The sequence below is a fragment of the Papilio machaon genome, chromosome 12 (assembly GCF_912999745.1).
Source record: "Papilio machaon chromosome 12, ilPapMach1.1, whole genome shotgun sequence".
NCBI classification, from domain to species: Eukaryota; Metazoa; Arthropoda; class Insecta; order Lepidoptera; family Papilionidae; genus Papilio; species Papilio machaon.
In genome coordinates this window covers 4,457,965-4,475,724 of record NC_059997.1, presented here as the reverse complement: position 1 = coordinate 4,475,724, position 17,760 = coordinate 4,457,965, and the positions used below count along the sequence as shown (strand labels likewise).

At 32.5% G+C, this 17,760-nt stretch overlaps 3 protein-coding genes across 5 annotated transcripts; 2 read left to right on the top strand and 1 right to left on the bottom strand.

The window, feature by feature from the left end:
• The first annotated feature begins 134 nt into the window (after nt 1-134).
• LOC106719175 (multifunctional methyltransferase subunit TRM112-like protein) lies at nt 135-580 on the top strand. The gene has a single exon (XM_014513447.2). The coding sequence runs from the start codon at nt 187-189 to the stop codon at nt 562-564; it is 378 nt and encodes a 125-aa protein (XP_014368933.1). The 5' UTR covers nt 135-186; the 3' UTR covers nt 565-580.
• A 1,173-nt stretch (nt 581-1,753) lies between these two features.
• LOC106708680 (COP9 signalosome complex subunit 1) lies at nt 1,754-4,112 on the bottom strand. Its single transcript, XM_014500216.2, has 4 exons — nt 4,023-4,112; nt 3,814-3,891; nt 2,374-3,720; nt 1,754-2,239 (listed from the first exon to the last, which is right to left on the bottom strand). The coding sequence occupies exons 2-4, from the start codon at nt 3,823-3,825 to the stop codon at nt 2,147-2,149; spliced, it is 1,452 nt and encodes a 483-aa protein (XP_014355702.1). The 5' UTR covers nt 3,826-3,891; nt 4,023-4,112; the 3' UTR covers nt 1,754-2,146.
• Nucleotides 4,113-5,770: 1,658 nt separating this feature from the next.
• Nucleotides 5,771-8,410, top strand: LOC106708714 (gamma-glutamyl hydrolase A). 3 transcript variants are annotated; one of them, XM_045680255.1, is made up of 7 exons: nt 5,771-5,980; nt 6,148-6,462; nt 6,545-6,595; nt 6,914-7,146; nt 7,333-7,439; nt 7,615-7,712; nt 8,128-8,410. In XM_045680255.1, exons 1-7 carry the CDS (start codon nt 5,898-5,900, stop codon nt 8,405-8,407), a joined length of 1,167 nt encoding a protein of 388 aa, XP_045536211.1. In that variant the 5' UTR covers nt 5,771-5,897; the 3' UTR covers nt 8,408-8,410. The 3 variants fall into 3 exon arrangements, with proteins under 3 accessions (XP_045536211.1, XP_045536212.1, XP_045536213.1); XM_045680256.1 differs by having other exon boundaries at nt 5,909-5,980; nt 6,140-6,462; XM_045680257.1 differs by having other exon boundaries at nt 5,937-5,980; nt 6,171-6,462.
• The last annotated feature ends 9,350 nt before the right edge of the window (nt 8,411-17,760 follow it).

Sequence of the window (17,760 nt, the reverse complement as noted above, 5' to 3'; positions counted from 1 at the left end):
GCACACTCCTAATAATAAAGATAAACATTGGTTTTCAGCACCAAAAAGAAAGGAATTTCCTGGAAACTGAAACTTCAAAAAAGAAAATGACATATGTCAATGTCTTTTAATTTAGATTTTAGGCGCTACGAAAAATTAAAACAAAATTTTATTGTGATGAATACTTTGACAACATAATTTGATAAAATGAAGCTTATAACTCATAATATGCTCACGTCTAAGTGTTTAAAAGGGGTAATAACTGGCTACCCCTTGGCTATAACTGCAACTGTTGTAAAAGTATCTGAGGTTGAATATAATCCTGAATTTATTTCTCGTATAATACCAAAGTTAGATTGGGAAGTATTGTGGAAAGCGGCTGACAGTATTGGCCACAATGAAGGATTACCACAAACTATAGACCCCAAGTTCGAAGATAATGAAGAGTTTTTAAGGAAAGCTCACAAAGTCTTATTGGAGGTTGAAGTAGAAGAAGGTTATCTCACATGTCCTGAATCCGGTAGACAATTTCCAATTACAAAAGGCATTCCTAATATGTTATTAACAGAAGCAGAAGTACAATAAATGTTATGTAAAATAATACTGTTTTTGTTTTGATATAAAATTTAGACTGTTCTATTATTTATAAATAGGTGAATTCCCAGATCACAACATCTGTCAATGATTTATAATATTTATTAATATCGAATTCAATTTTTAGTATAACACTTCGCCTAACTCTTGCTGTACATTACCTCATTATATGAAATAGACTCAGTGGATCTGAGTTGGTCACATTTTTGACGTAGAAATGGATCAGTCGTAGCTATTTTTTCACCCTGATGTAATAGAAGAGAATTAGAAAGTATAAATATACTAATGTAATAGATTTTACAAATATAATTTAATAAATGAAATAATAACAGGCCTCCCGCAAGATGGACCGACGATCTGGTCAAGGTTGCAGGAGTATCGTGGATGCGGGATGCACATGACATTGTGGCGATCTTTGGGGGAGGCCTATGTCCAGCAGTGGCCGTTACGTGGCTGAAATGGAAATCAAATAACAAAAATAATAAAAAATGAATCACTTTTCACTCACTATAGTTTTCATATCAAAATTCGACATTTTTTATTCAGTCAGAAAAGTGAACATTTTGCATAGGTCCCATTTTAACATGTTTTTTGATGATTTGGTTTTATGACTTGACATTAATTAACAGATGCAAATTGTTGATTGCAGGTAATATCTAGCAAATGAGATAGTTTATCACCCTAGTCCCTTTCCACCAGTGATGTAGATAAGTAACTGGTATAAAAAACCAGTCATTTTCATTTCATCACTTGAACTGATCCATTTAAGCAATATATTGTAATAGTAATCTGTGTTTATTTTTAATTAATTTGTTAATTATTTACAATTTGAAGTAATCTTTTGTAATTATAGTTTATTGTTTTAATCACAAATAGTAGAAAATAACTGCACCTAAGAAATATGTGTTTACTATTCCCAACAAAATTTGTTTAAGCAGAATTTAATCAAGTTTAAATAGTAAAAATCTATGATTGTTCTATTAGGAAAGGTCCCTCCCTCCTCTCCTGTTGTTAACTTTCTTTTTTTTTTAATTTGAAGATTCCAATTTTAAAACTTATAGGATGGCCACTGCTTCAAGTGTATTAATCCTCAGGGTATGGACAAATTGCCAATAAAAATAGTCTCATATTCAGTCTTATTAATATAATGACAGATCATAAAAAACAAAACAAGTATGGCTTTACTTTTAATGTTATTAAAAATTACGTAGACATAATAATTATTGGTTACATGAATAATTCTGTATAAGAATGTGAATAATGTTTGCACCGGCCATTTTAATTCAACATTTTCCTTAAAACAATACCAGCATTTTACATTGGCAAATTTGCTGAAATGCAGACCTATATCTGTATTTTCAGTAAACAAATACAAGCAAATATTATCAGTACTTAAAAAGGGATTCTATTTTAATTTTTTTGAGTTTTTTCTTCACATGATAATGTAAATGCAGAAACATTTTTTTATGTAATTCTGTGACTAAGATTTAATTGAGTGTCATGATATTCAAGGTAGGTAACATTTAAATTGTCATGTGAAAGGAAAATGTTTGGTAGCTTATGAGGTAACTCATCACAAGGGCACAGGGTCAAAGCTGCGTGGAGTAAGGCTGGTGCTGGAGCCTGGGGCCTCTCCACTTTGAGGACCAGTTTCACGCCCAATATTCTACAAAAGAAAAATAAAAACATTTTCATTGTATGTTGACTAAAGTAAACTGATTTTACTTTCACTATTTTATAAGTTGTAATATTACGCAATAAACTCTATGTTTTAAAGTTATTCTGGAGTAAAATACTCACCTTGACATGAATTTGGTTCTTGAGCATTGCAGCACGCAGTATAAGCATGGATGTCCTCCGTTGATATTCTTTTCCCATAGCCAGGCTCCTTTCAAATGTAGTGCTTCTTTGATCTACATCTTTAGCGTACAGTATTTTATTGTGTGAATCAATACGAGCTTGGATCTGACCATCTAATATTAATTGCATTAATTCATCTTCAAGAGCAGTCACTGTTCGGTTAAAAGCTGCAGCCATAAGGCGCATGTCAGCAGAGAGGTAAGGGCTGAAGTACTGAATCAATGCTCTATTGCGTATTTGCATATAGAGTGAATTTAAATGGGGTGCTAGATACATATCTAAGAGAAGGTTGTCCCTAATCTCATCAAGTAACCTTAAACATGAAGCATATTTAGATTCATAAAATTTAAAAATGATGTCACGTAACTGTGGTTCTAGTTCTAAGAATAATTTAAAAGAACTGCTAACTATGACTTGTTTCTGTAATTCAGACCGATCAAATGTTGCCAGAGCACATAATCCTCCATACACTGCAACATTATTACTACTGAGAAGTTCTGAGTAATCACAATGATCAATGCTCGCTGCAAGAAATTGCTTTGCGGCAGATTTATATTTCTTTGTTGCTAGCTCAGCTAAGCCTGCGGCACATTTCAAGCGTGTCAAAATAGACTGGTTAGAGTCTTTGCCTGGAATTTCATTGAAGTCTGGTGTGGCAACAGCCTTTGATACATAATTAAGAACATGTGCCCAGTTTTGCAAGTATACCGATACTTTAACAACATTGAGACACATCATAATAATATGTTTACCACTTGTACAGTAATCTCGAGCTCTAGAATAGCATTTCAATGCACCAGTGAGATCTCCACAATCTAAATAGTGATCTCCAAGATCATCATGACCTCTCCGAATACTCTCTTTGATTGAATTTGTTTTATAATTCTTGAGGTCGGTGTCTAGTTTTTCAAGCTTTATAGCAGCTTTTTTGGTTTTTGCTTCCACCCACATTGTATCTAAGACAGGTATGTCTTGAGAGCCCATTTGGACTGCAACATCCGGTAAGCCAGCAGAAGCAATAGCTTCAGCAAGTTTCTTATGAAGCGTTTGATAAAGATTCACGTTATATGTGGTCATAACGTAAGAAATTGCCATCTTTAGAGCTTCTAATCTCAATTGTGGGCAATGGTCAGCTATAAACATCAATCTGTACAATTTAGCAAAGCCAGTATAAGATGCAGCATATGTCTCGAGATCTAAACTGGGATTTTCAACCACATAACATTCCGCCTCATTGTTCTCATTATCTTCCAGTGGTACATCCACAACCATCGGTTCCGCCGTACTCTATGAATAAAGTAAATCGTATCATTATTGCATTCACTATTTTGATTTAAAGGATCGGGAATTATGTATCGTATTTAGGAATAAAGAGCTTACCATTTCGAACATTTTTGTTGAATGTGTCGGACTGATAAAGAAAATACACGAATTCCACTGTCAACGCAGGAAACCAACCTAGAACATAACTCCTGTGTAAATTCTATGTATTTTAATATCCCTTAACATGACGTATTTTAAATAAACTTAATCACGAATTTTTATATTAAAACGAGTCTTTGTCAAAAGAATAGTTATTATCAAAATACCTTTATCATTACGTTTCTTTTTTGCAGCGGCATTTTTCTTTTTGACGAGAATTTCAGTGTTACCATGTGCTTTCTTTTTGTTTGCAAACAATTTTATCGATTTAATCGGTTTATTTTGAGTATCTCTTAAGAATCATGCAAAACTATGAAATTTATAGTAATTTATGGCCAATTAAAAAAAAAATAAGGTTACTTAAATAACTAAACCTGACGAAATTTAAAATGTTGCATTCTGTATTCAGTACTCATGAAATATTTAAGTTGGTTTGTATTCTAGTTCAAATAAATCAAAGGAGGAAGATCTAGGAATTCGCGTGGTAGAAGTTGGTTGGGATATAAATTTAAAGGTTATTAAGAATACATTATTATTAAAATCATTATTTGTTCCTCGGGAAAAACTTACTGCTTTTTTATAGCTTACTTAAAATACGTAAAAATATGTTCACGTTACATCAGGTACTGCTATTGTCATTTTATCAATATTATATCTTTTATTAAGTAATATAGATGGCTAACTTAAAACAAATTGAAGATTTCATTTATTCCATACGTCATCGGGTCCAACGTATAATGAAAGATTATACGCATGCGCTGTAAGATACTGTTCAAAGCTCGGTATCGGTCGACGTTGGTTATGTCAATTTCGCTACTCTTTGTAGGTTTCTATGTTTAAAATAATATTAGTTTACCACTTAATATTTTAAAAAACTTCTTAAATTAGAAGATTTGAATTACTTCATTATAAAAGAAAAAAATCACAAGAGTCGAGGAATTTGTTCTCTATGTCAGACGAAAAACTTCAGGGATATAGGTGTTCATAATTTAATTGAAATAACGCTGTGTAATAATTAAAATATACGAAAAAAAATAATTTGTAAGTATAGGACATAGTACATAGGATGATAATTCATACAGTATTATCAAATATTTATTTAATCATTATATTTATAATAATTGTAATAGTGACTGCTATCATTAAAATAATTACAATTATTTTTTCATTAGGTAATCAGAAGTACCACATACGTCTAAATTAGCAGACAGATTCTAATAACCTCATCTTAATAAGTAATTTTTGATTTAAGCTAGTAAGTAATTTGGCTATTTCAAAGCTATTTTTTATATAGTAAATAAATCGCGCTAAGAAATGCAAAAACCTGTATTTTTGCTAAAACAGAGTGCGTGTGCAACATTAATTAGAGAAATCACTTGTTATTATGTTTTTCGTAGGATTTATTGCACAAACAGCAAGCGAATGAAATTTATGCCACAACTTTTGTTACTCGTACCTATTTGGGGTTGGGAATGGAGCGCATCCCCTTCTGGGGTACATGCGGATAAAGGCTATTCGCTCTATTACCGGCCAGTCGATGGTGACATATTGATATTTAAAATGATCATCGGTCTTACTAATACGTATAATGTACGAAATTTTGGATGGATGGATGGATGTTTATTATCTTTGTTGAACGGCTGCATGGATCTCGATGGAATTTGGTATAGATGTAGAACACTTAGGCTTCTTAACCAGATTTTTTTTAAATTTCACGCGAATGTAGTTCCGAGCAATATTTTCGTGAATTTGGATTAGACAACATTTTAGGATCTATCGACATGACGAGAAAGGGCGGGAAATTGTAATACTGATTATTTCCGAGGCAATGTCATTCAAAGATTATTATGAGAATATTATATTGTTATCATGAAAGTGTTTATTTTGTTTCAAATCACAATTATACTGTAAACATGTATTTTTAGAACTGGCGATGTCTTCTATGCTGAGCTAAATAATCTACTTTTATTTCGACCGAAACTCGTATATAGTTCAACGGAGAAGTCATCTATTTTAAGAGAGAGTACACAGATCATTCACAAATGAAAGTTGCGTATAAGAATAAAATAGTGAGGAATATTATAATTTGCTTCGCGAACGATAGTGCAAACCTTTTAATACTGTGGTAGGTAAATTTATATATACTTCGTAACAGCTTTATAATGTTTTAGAGTGATGTAAACATGATATAATATAGTTAAATCACAAAAAAATAGGAGATGAAAGATAAAGTGATTAGATAAACTTATCTAGAGATATAGTTCGATAGTAATCTATAAAACAGTGTTGTAGGTGGTTTAACGGCAATTTTATAGAATTTGTGAAGATGAAGGTTGTGCCAAATTTTATGGAGGTAATTGTTGTCAAAGGAGTTTTATTATTGTTGTTGACTTTAACAACGGGATATATTTTGAACTGCGATGGCGCTGTTGTCGTGCGGTTGGATGAAGAAAAAACTATCAACGAGCGTCCTATCATCGGAGTACTGTCCCAGGAACAATCGTTTTACCTGCACGGCAAATATCCTGAAGAAAATTACACAAGTTATATCGCGGCGTCCTATGTCAAGGACATAGAAGCGTCAGGAGCACGAGTAGTTCCTATCCTGTTAGTGAATTACAAAATATTTAAATAACTAATTCTTTTAATTGATTCTAATGTTATTTTAAGGATAACAATTAATTTTCAGAATTGGAAAAGATCGACAATATTACAGAGATATTATGAGTAAATTGAATGGGTAAGTTAAAATTACTATATTTGTATCTATTGACCCTTGTTCTCACACGATGTGAAACTTTGAATACTGAACTTGCTCTTAAGAATTATTAATTATAAATATTTCCGTTAATATCTATAGTCGGTAAAGCTACCAGGACTGAATTCTTAAAAAGAAATTACCATCTCTCGGGAAACTTTAATGCGGGGATTCACTTGTCACAATTAAATTGTCTAAAAGTAAATGATGAAGGTCGATGGACGCAAACCAAAAATAGTCACCGATGTTGATGAAATGAAAAGATTGAAATGTAAGAATTTTATTCCATTGCTTTTACAGTGTTCTTTTTCCTGGAGGCGCAACTTATTTCAATCAATCCGATGGTTACGCTGACGCTGGTCAGTATATTTACGATATAGCTATAGAACTAAATGACGCAGGCGACTATTTCCCTGTATTCGGCACTTGTCTTGGATTCGAACTCCTTATCATCATTGCGTCTGGGCGTGGAGAGAAAGAAAATAGGATCAGATGTTATTCTTATAACAATTTGCCGTTACACTTTACTGGTGGTAAGTTAATATTTATTTCTACCGAAGTAAGTACTTTGATATACTATAACAAAGCAATCTTCAAGATGTTTGAATAATTAATATTGCAAGCTTTTAAAGAATGAAAATACGGAGGATCAGTACTAAAAGTAAATCACATATATATATTATAGTTTCTTAATATTAAGTAGAATTTCAATTTCTCAGATTTTCGTAGTAGCAAAATGTTTAAGCAGGCTCCAGAAGACATTGTTGATATTCTGGCCAATGAAGATGTAACCATCAATGCGCATCAGTTTTGCATTGTCGATGAGGTTGGTATAATACCAATTTTGTTATATGTAAAATTAATTTGAATAATAAAAAGAAAACTTTCTTAAATTTTTCCAGGGTTTGAAAAAAGGGCAAAACTATATAAATTTCTTGATTTATCTTAATATACGAGTATATGTCTGTAAAATCACTGGTTCAATTTATTAATTATTTCAGAACATGGAGTCTCACGATCTGGTGAAGGATTGGCGCGTGTCGTCGTACAGTGATGACGATTACGGTGTTAGATTTATTGCCACCGTTGAACATAGGAGGTGAGAAAGACCAAAACTGAAATTTACTGTATTGTATTAACAGAGTTTTCATTTGAGAAATATTCTTCATTTAAAATTTTCATAGAATGCCCTAAACGACATTTCAGTTGTATAGAGCCCGTAGTTCGTTGACACGAGCGGTGTGAAAAGGAAATTACATTAATATCTAGTTCATTTTGCTTGGTGAGGCGTTTAAATACTGAGGGGTCTAACCACAACTTTGAAATGGATGATACAGGTCACTCTCACCTCAATGTTTAGGTTCAACGCCTTGCTTTTCTAAGGAAATTTTCGTGTTTATACAAAACTTGTTGCGGCGGAAATTATATATTTCAAACATTTTTTGCCAGTCGCCTTTTATCATAACGGAGAATTCTCTGCAGCGAATAATAACAAAAAAGCTTATATTTTACAGGTATCCGTTCTACGGTGTGCAGTTCCATCCAGAGAAGAATTCTTTCGAATGGAAGTTGTCTAAGAACTATGCACATTCAATAAACGCAATCAAAGCGAATCGTTACTTCATGGATTTCTTTGTAGGCGAGTGCAGACGGAATCTACATTCGTTCGCGAACGCTAACGAAGAGAATAAATACGTAATTTATAACTACGAGCCACACTTCACCGGTATCTTAGGCAGTATGTACCACCAGTGTTACTTCTTTGAACCAAGAGGAAATGTAACGACAAAATAAACCACGAACTATAAATATTGTTTTATTTTCCTTTTGTTGAAATACTAGCTGTTGCCCGCGGTTCCGTACGCGCGGATTTAAAAAAGAAACTTATTTAGTACATAGCCTATGTGTTCTAACATACTATGTTCTACATATATGCCCAATTTCAGCGAGATACATGTAGATTCGGGAGACACCTTTTAATAAACATCCATCCATCCATCCATTCATACATCCAAACATTCCCATTTATAATATTAGTAAGATTTAACAGTCATATCAAAGGTTTTGCTTGTCTTCATTTGTATGTTTTTTTTATAAGTTAATAAGGCAGAAGATTTAAATAAAATGCGTTCATACTACATTTCATAAATAAACTTCGCCCCAAGAATTTATGTTTTTTTTTTTAAGAGAAGGGGGCAAACGAGCAGCGGGTACAGAATATTTTAGGGTATTAAAGTATTAATAATATTTTTATTTAGTGTAAAGTTATTTTAAGATGGCTCGATTAAAATAAAGGGAAATTAATTAGATTGGACAAAAGATATAAAGATTAGTTAAACAATCTTATCCTTATCGAATAATTTAAAACGTCTAGAAAATATCAAGATGTAGATTTTATCGTGAATGATTAAAAACGTAATTTCGTAAAAGTGTGTACTGTTTACGAAACATATAATTATGTTATTGTATGAAAAATTTTCATCCAGAATGTTCTAAAGTATTAAAAAGAGCTAAAACGAGGGTCAGTAATGGTATCCTAAAATCTTACCCCCAAAAAACATCGTTACATTGAGATTGTAAGATAATAACTTAGTCTTAACCATGCGTAAGATCATGCTTAAGTCGTTTAGCATAAGGAGCCTAGTCTGCCGTTGGTTACAGCATTTTCAATGACGTTACTAAAATTTGTCCTTTCAAATCTGTGCCAAATATTAGTTAGCCTACCTTAATTTGAATTAATATAAATTGTTCAATACTAGACTATCCAAAAGCAATACCGGAGTATCAGCACCACTTAATCGTATATCACACAATCATAACAAAATTTATAAGCAATCCAACATTGACATCTTTAAAGACTCAAGTGTAATTATAAAAAATAAAATTAAAGATTATTTTCTCAATTTAGATCAATCACCTTAAGAGTTTTTTAGGTTATTTATCTTATTTACTCATTTACTATGTTAAAGTTTTCTGTTTTTCTGTCTGTTTTTGTATTATAATTTTGTTAAAATGTTGTGTTAGCCTTTAAGTGTATTACATGACAAAATGTACTTTGATATAAACATTTTTTATTAGATTGTCATCTTTCATGTAATATGTTGGCTTCCTAAAATAAATAAATAAATAAATAAATAAAATACACATTCCTAAAAGATGTAGTCGACATATAGACGAAATAAAGATCCTAAAAGACTTATCTTTAATTTTTACATAAAAGACAGACTTTAAGGTTTCATTGTATGTTAGGGTGAGTGTATTTAAGTTTGTGGTTGTTTTGCAAATAGCTTGCGGCTGCGTTTGTTCGACACTCCTCTGATCATTTCGGTGAGCCAGCGGGATATCACCCAACCTTTAGAATTTAAATGTAGAAAATACACAGATCAATAAAAGGTGTATTTGATTTCTTTCATGCAGACGATATCCTCACTTAATGAAATCGATATCCCTACCAACTTTTTTGAAATTTACGTTGAGTCATGTTATTGCTCAACGTAAAACGTATGGTCAGCGGGTCGCTGCGCCAGCGGAGTATTTTCTACCCATGTAGCAATTTTTTTTTTCAATTTACATTGTAAAATGTGAAAAGATACAGTCAAGAAAGATCTATACATCTATACCTCAAGAAAAAACTACTTACATTTTGTTGATGGATAATAAAAATATCTGTAAATTTCGAAGCCTATTTCCATTTAACCCAGTTTCACGGTATCGCTAACGCAACGTTAGCTAAGTTACATAACAATTATTATTAACGATGTGTGGATGTTATGTCGGTCGACGTTGACGTGCTTGCATTATGTTAAATCGATTAACAGAGCTTCCGATGCTTCTAACGTATGTTGCGTAATTCAATAGCCAGTGATTATCTCGGATTTAATAAGCACACAGTAAGCTTACCTGGAGCTTTCTCTTAATCTAAACATTGATGTTGTTTACTTTAGTTAATTTATTATGTCTTATTTCAATGAAAGCGCTTTTATACAGATAAAAGCGAATCTCTTATTTTATTTTGAGTTTTTAATTAATTCTTAAAAATTAATTTTCCACTACATTTCCGTCGACGAACTTTGGCCAATTGCTTAATAAGGAAGGCGACAAATCGTTTTAAAGTTAATTCATTTATATTTGTAAAGGGACAGTTAAACGCATAGCAATTGTGCCGATTTGTGAAGCAGAAACGAACGCCGCATTTTGGACTGTTGATGGGAAAACTTTGATTACAAGAATGTAGACGAGTTGAGCATCCGTTAAAGGGTTATTGCCTCACTTGTTTTGACTATTGCTGGAGTCTTTGATCTGACGATTTTTAATCTAAATTCGAATGGTTAACACTATCTTAGGTTAAATGTTCTGAAGACAAAATTAATGTTACAATTCAGGTAACGATACCTTATAAGATTAAAAAAAAAAACAAAGCAATAATAAAAAATCTGTGTACCCGTTAATGAATTCAAAGTTCAATTTTTTTTAATATAGGAGTGTATTGTGCAGTGGAGAAAAGATTAGATTCACATTTCTTAGTCGAAGTATAGCGCAGATATTATCATTTTTGTTTATGGACAATTTTATTAGATTACCGCTACAGACGAGCATGTGATTTTTTACATGTAGCTCGGTAATCATAGCAACTTAAACTCAGGTAAACAAACATAGCAGCATTGTATCATTTATAGATAGATATTATCGTAGATATATAGATGTAGAAGTAGTTAGAGTTAAGTCAGGATCGAACCAAATCTATATCTGCCTCTTTACCGGCATAAGTGTTATTGTAGGTTTGCATTACCACAATACACGTACTTTTTTGTCATTTCATAAGATAACAATATTTATATATTTGTACATGTATTTCGGAAGTGAAAATTCACGGTTTTGATGTTATGTTATTGAAATTGGAATCTTTGAAGACGATCGCTTTTACTAAGGGGTTAGTAGAGTTTCACGGAAAAGGTCTTTTCATTATTGTAAATTAGGGTCAATGTTCTCAAGATATTTTCTTATGCAGAGTATATTTGAAGGACGTGACAAGAATATAATAGTTCAGTGGCATCAATAATAAATTATGTATGTACAGAGAATGAATGACTTAATAACGAATAATATTGATTTAATCGCAAGTAACCGTTTCAGCAAAAATATATGTAAAGGGTGGGCAATAAATATTTTTATGGTTTGAAATTATACAGTACATGTGTACAATGTCTTATTAGTTTTTTTTTATCATAAATGGATAGGTGTCGTGTTTTTGCTTGCAACTTGCTTAAAAATACAGATTTTCATTCACATTTCGACCTGTTCTGTAATGTAAAAAATTAATTTAAAAAATAAGCATGTCTTTGAAATTAACCTTTTTTTAGTAAGGTGAGAAGTTTTGAAAGTGAATTTATTTATTACGATGACACAGCTTTTCCACAGCCTTTCGCAGTACATTATGCTATTGAACGAGCTATGAATGGGCATATTTTAGAATATTAAGTGAGGTCAATGACGCGGGTGAATATATTATCTGTGGACGAAGATAATTTGTACTGTGGCATTAAAGGTTTCTTTATTGTTGCATTAAAATGGATCGGTAACGAAGAGTGACGTCTTAAAGTTTTATTGTATTGTTGTTAAATTAATTTGTATATGTTTTATATTTGGAAATTAATTTATGTACGTTGTTCTTGTTGTTAACTATTTTTATTTATTAAAATATTGTTGTAGTAACTTTATTAATAATGTATATCTTTAGTTTGTCAAGGTGCGTCGCATCGGCATTAGATGAAAACAAAGCTTTCCATCTAACATGACATTGTTAATAATCCAGCTTTGGTTAATCCTCTTATCTTTTGTCTAGTTCTGTGAATTGTTGTATCTGTGGATCGTAGCTCGTAGCTCGTAGTCGTAGCTCGTAGGTTTTATAGCTACGTGGTGATTATAGCTTCGCATACATTTGACATACATTTATCTCCATAGATTGCTTTTTAAGTAATCAATCATATTAATATTTGATTCATACAACTAGTTATTAGTTTAGACCCAACTGTATCCCATTGACAATCCGCGGAATTATACTCATACATATCTTGTACTCATACATATGTTACTAGATAAAATTGGTTCCACCGTTTAAAGTTTTAACTGTTTAATGGTGTTTCAATTAAATTGATATACACACGAACACAGACACATAATTACATATTAGAAATTAAATTTTCATCTTCATAATTTTTTGCGACAATAATTACACAACATGTAACTTTATTCATTTTTGAAGTTGAAATTTCAATTGAAATGTGTTATCGGACTTAGAGTATCGAAGAGGAAAAAATTATTAAATAACATTGCTAATGGCTGTCATTGTTAAGACATATACAATAGCTGAAGGAAGTATGGTAGTGTCGCAGCCTTCCACGCTTACATTACAGCTATGACGTCAGTCCTACAAGTGCTATTGAACTTCTCACCAGTTATACAATTATAATAATTATTACAATTCAAATACGTTTATAATTATTACGTAATCTGTCTCAGCTAATTATTTAATTACTAAGAAACTTTTTGAGGAATGAAAAGTTAATACGTTTATGGAAAAAAAATATCGTATTTATTTTCTGCACTCATTTTAATTTAATATACGTATTAGATACATGTGATAGAAGTCGCAAATATTCCTTTTACTTATTATTATGTCTTTATCTTTTATTACTTTTAAGGGCATTGACATCGCAGTGCGGTGAAAACATTGCTCTCACAAGGAAGGAAAGGGTACAAAAGTAAAACTACGAAGGTTTCGGGTATAAGAATTGCTTCAGAGGACATAGCACGAATATTTGTGACAATCGCCTTCGTATCGTCATCGTCAATTAAGTTACATTTAGTAAGAGATTTTAGGTGTAATTTACGTCCGCGGCACATATTTCAATACACATTTTTTCAATGTCGATACGATGGCGAATATCATAAAAATTCGTGCTAGACCCACAGTTCGGTTATTCCAACAACAACTTTAATATACAATCGATTACAGAAATACACATGGAGAATATTAAACGAATGCGTCTTTTTAAGGTTTCTATCAAACGGAGTTTTATTTGATAAATACTTTGTTATCTACTTCACTAAAAAAATAAAATATAAGAGTCATAATTGTTGAAGCAACAATTAGGATAATTTATAAAAATTAAAACTGGAGCATTTTAGATACACAAAATTCAGATGACGATTATATTCTTCGTCATTTTAGAATCATTTATAGTTTATTACTATAGATATGGCTGATGGAGTGTGTCACGTTGTTTAAACTCTGTGAACAGACATATACAAGTAAAACTACTGCAGCTCTATATTACCTTTAACATTTTAAATAGATTCAATAAAATTGTCCAAATCAGTGAACTACCTTTGTAGCATTTAGCATTGGTAATTTGTTATGTATAAAACCATCGCTGTTATTTGGGTTTTTTTATTAAGAGCGCATGCACCTTGAGGTCTATTTATAGTCGGGGTCTTTGGCGCAAGCTGAAACCGGTGCTCATTGATGCCGGCACATCGATCGTGCCCGGGCCTGCTGCAAGCTCTGACCCAGTTCGCACACTCAATGTAAAATTAGTGTACCAGCCTACTGGAAACCTTATAAGTGCGAAATTTAACATTTAATATGCACTGCACTTTGGATTTTTAATCTTCAATAGTTTACACAGAATTGTTCATTTTAGTAACATTCGATTTATTTTAAAGTGGCAAAGAAGCCACCTGAATTCGCCGAAATAACGAAGCAAACGCTGCCCATTAACATCCGCAATTGCTGATGCATTGCCTACCTTTTAATCGACGGAAGAGGAGAGGTACAGAAATCCATCAAAGCCATTTCACCTTTACAGCCTTTCTTTATTAGAAAAGGGAGGGAAGAGAAAGAGGACTAAAATTAGGCCTCCGGAACGCACACTCATCAGACGAAACGTGGTATTACTTCCACTTCACACCTGTTTTCTGTATGGTCGTGGTTCCAGAAATTATACTTTGTAAACTTATTTTGTACCAGTGTAGCTTTGTACGGTATTTGTTTTAAAATTTCTAAGTATTTATAGTTAGAATAACTTTTTTTTATAAATTAAACGTCTCTTAGATATCGTTATTTGTTTTTTTTTTTACTGTCAATTTAAAACAAAACAAGTTTACAAATATTAAGGTCTACAAAATTGGCTGATAGAACTTAACTCATCTGGTAAAGATTATGAAATTCCTATCAACATGCAAAATATTTGTATGAACATAATAAACTTTCAAATTACTGTAGTAATCTTACTTGCCTTTAAGAGAAAAAGGTGTCTCGTTAGACAGGTGAGACGGGTATTTATATTATATCTGATGTTCGAATGATTTTTTCATTTGTTTTTAATAAAATTTTAAGTTATGGCTTATGACATTGGATGCAAGGACACTGCAATGCTGCTTCGGGTCTTTGACCGGTCGACCTAGTTTCTGGCGCTGACGTCATCGCTACGCCCCCGTGACGTCATGCCGAGCCTCCTCGAGCCCATTCAAAAGTAGATCATAGCCTTGCTGGTACGTGCACCCAGCCCCACCTCCACTTACCTTGCTTCACTCATATAGATACAATTGCCGAGGTCGCAGGTCCATGTAGTTGTGGAGTTAGAGGTCATTTCTCTTGTTGTTCATTTATAATATAGCAGGTTTTTAAAGGTCACGTGATTTTACGATATAAAATTTCATTTTTCAGACAGAAGGTCAATGATTGATCTTTAAACACTAACTTAATTGAAAATTGAATTTCCATAGAATTTTTTTAATTTTGAATTGACAGACTTTGTGTTTTTGATCTTGGTGATATTATATATTATGTATTTACTGAGAGAGTCCTTCTGAAGTTAGAATTAATGCTTGCAAATTGTTATGTCCTATATCTACAGAGTTTCTTCTTTCATCGAAGATTGAGAAATAAGAAACTAATTGTTTATCACTAAAATTTTCATGATCGATTAATATTTGTTTTGGTTATATTAGTATGGGGTTATGATTTACTTATATATATATAGGATCGCGTCATAACATATTAGTCAATATAAAATTCTTTAGTACATGGTAAAGATTAAACAAAAACATCATATGTCATGTACATAGTACAACTAACTAGTACTTTGAATACATACATATGTAGCCATGCACACATATTGCTAGTAAAAATATTACAACAGACTGTACGTAAGCGCTTCACGCCTTAGAAAGTTACAAAAAGCCACAACATTAGATGTTTCAATAGTAATTAAACAAATAGTTTAATCGTTTTTAATAGGATTTGTGTACCTTAGTTTAAATTCTACAGTTTAAATTAATGTTCTAGTGCAATTGAAAGTAAAGTAACAGATGGGACTTGGTAATTCAAAACTTCTATTAATAGAAGCATCCTTGACACAAATATTGCGGGTCGTGCCCTTTGGATGGAGTGCGCCGTGCGCTCGGTGCTGCGACAGCTTCATTGAAGATTTATTCAATGAGCCTTTGTTATGGAAATACCTTCGTAACCACCCCTAATTAACAGGGACCAGATTATTAATTAATCTGATTATCAATCAATATTTTACACGAATGCAGCTATTCTCCATATTGAGATATCATTATTTCTCGGCTTTGTTTTCACTATTAACTCTTTTTTACCACCTCTTGTATTGAAAAAAAAAACATTAACAAGTGTAGAGGGCCGGTACAACAGTTTACTGTCATTAAATTTGAAATTAGACAAGAAGTTTTTTTTGTATTTCACTAAGTACTACAAGTAAAAAACATTGTCCGTGTTTTTATGAAAATTATAGTTACGTAAGTTTACAGTAGTCGAAATGTGGAGTGTAAAAATATTAAATAAAAGCGATGAAGCTCGTAAAGTTATATATAATGTGTATTTATATTATATATAGTATGCGAATAAAGGTAAGAAACCACTTTACAAATTAATCAAACTTTGATAGCTATGATTCTTGTGTTGTGCTTTCGTATCTAGGTCATGAGTGTAATTTCCGTTCTAGTACGCTAGAATTAAAAAAAAATGGTAAGGTTACGACACGACCTAGCTCCAGTTCCGCGCCAGTAATACGGTATCATAAACTTGAATAACTTCACATTTATGGCTCCGTACGATTAATGCGCACTACGGCTTTGTTCTCGTGATTTATTGTCTCCAGCAAACAAGTGTATGTGCGAAAAACAATATTTTGTGATTATCCCACCTGTATATAATAACATATATAATAACTATCTGAACCCGTGCAACCAATAAAAATATATTGACAAAAATGACTTGCTTAAGTTAACACCGCGGTTCTTCGTAACAAGCACGGTGAGCTAGGCCAGGAGGTGCGACTTGTTTAAGCTGAATTTTTACTGTACTAATGTAGGAAAGAACTTTGTTATAAAAAGAATCTTTGGCAAATATATCGAGTTTCTAGCCAATGGTCATCATGATATTGATATATTCTGGGACTCTATACTGTGATTTTTGGCCTCAATTAGAAAAAGGGATCTCGGTTATATTCAAAATTTCAATTTACTACCAACAATACTTTTAAATGTACTTTGATTGTTTTAGCTTTCTTTTCCTGATTTATACCATAGTATTTGGATACAATTTTTATGTCTAAAGCCCGCTACGCACGCTTGGCAAACAACGGCCAACTTTAAACACCAAACATGAACGTGTGGATAGCCTGTTCTTGTTTGGTGTTCGCAGTTTGTGCTAGTAAGCGTCAGAAACGACGACAGACGTTCGGACGCTTGCGGAAGTTCGGACGCTTTAGGTACTACTTAATGTTTGTTACCTACGCTGTGATTAATTCTTATACAAACCCTGCTTCACTTCTGTAAGGATTAATTACGAAATTAGAGAAAACATACACAAGATTCGATGTTGAAGCTCAAGAATGCCTAGAAAAGACCTCAAAGTTGCTTATATTAGCTACAAAGGAGTCGAAAAGTTTGATTACCTGAGCTGCACTATAACAGATTAAAGCCTTCGTACAGAATAAATAGAAGTTCGACTGCAAGATCCCCTCCGTTGTAGTACAGCACAAGGTATCAGTATCCAGGCTTCTTAGTCAGTACACCAACTGGACACTGACTGCAAAGGAAGAACGAACCTTCTGGTAACC

Bases quoted from the DNA above. Each gene is read 5' to 3' on its own strand.
- LOC106708680 (XM_014500216.2), bottom strand. The intron at 2,240-2,373 runs GTGAGTATTTTA...TTTCTTTTGTAG, and splicing joins AGAACCAAATTCATGTCAAG to AATATTGGGCGTGAAACTGG.
- LOC106719175 (XM_014513447.2), top strand. From the start codon at position 187: ATGAAGCTTATAACTCATAATATGCTCACGTCTAAGTGTTTAAAAGGG.
- LOC106708714 (XM_045680255.1), top strand. From the start codon at position 5,898: ATGAAAGTTGCGTATAAGAATAAAATAGTGAGGAATATTATAATTTGC. The intron at 7,147-7,332 runs GTAAGTTAATAT...TCAATTTCTCAG, and splicing joins GCCGTTACACTTTACTGGTG to ATTTTCGTAGTAGCAAAATG. The intron at 7,713-8,127 runs GTGAGAAAGACC...TATATTTTACAG, and splicing joins GCCACCGTTGAACATAGGAG to GTATCCGTTCTACGGTGTGC.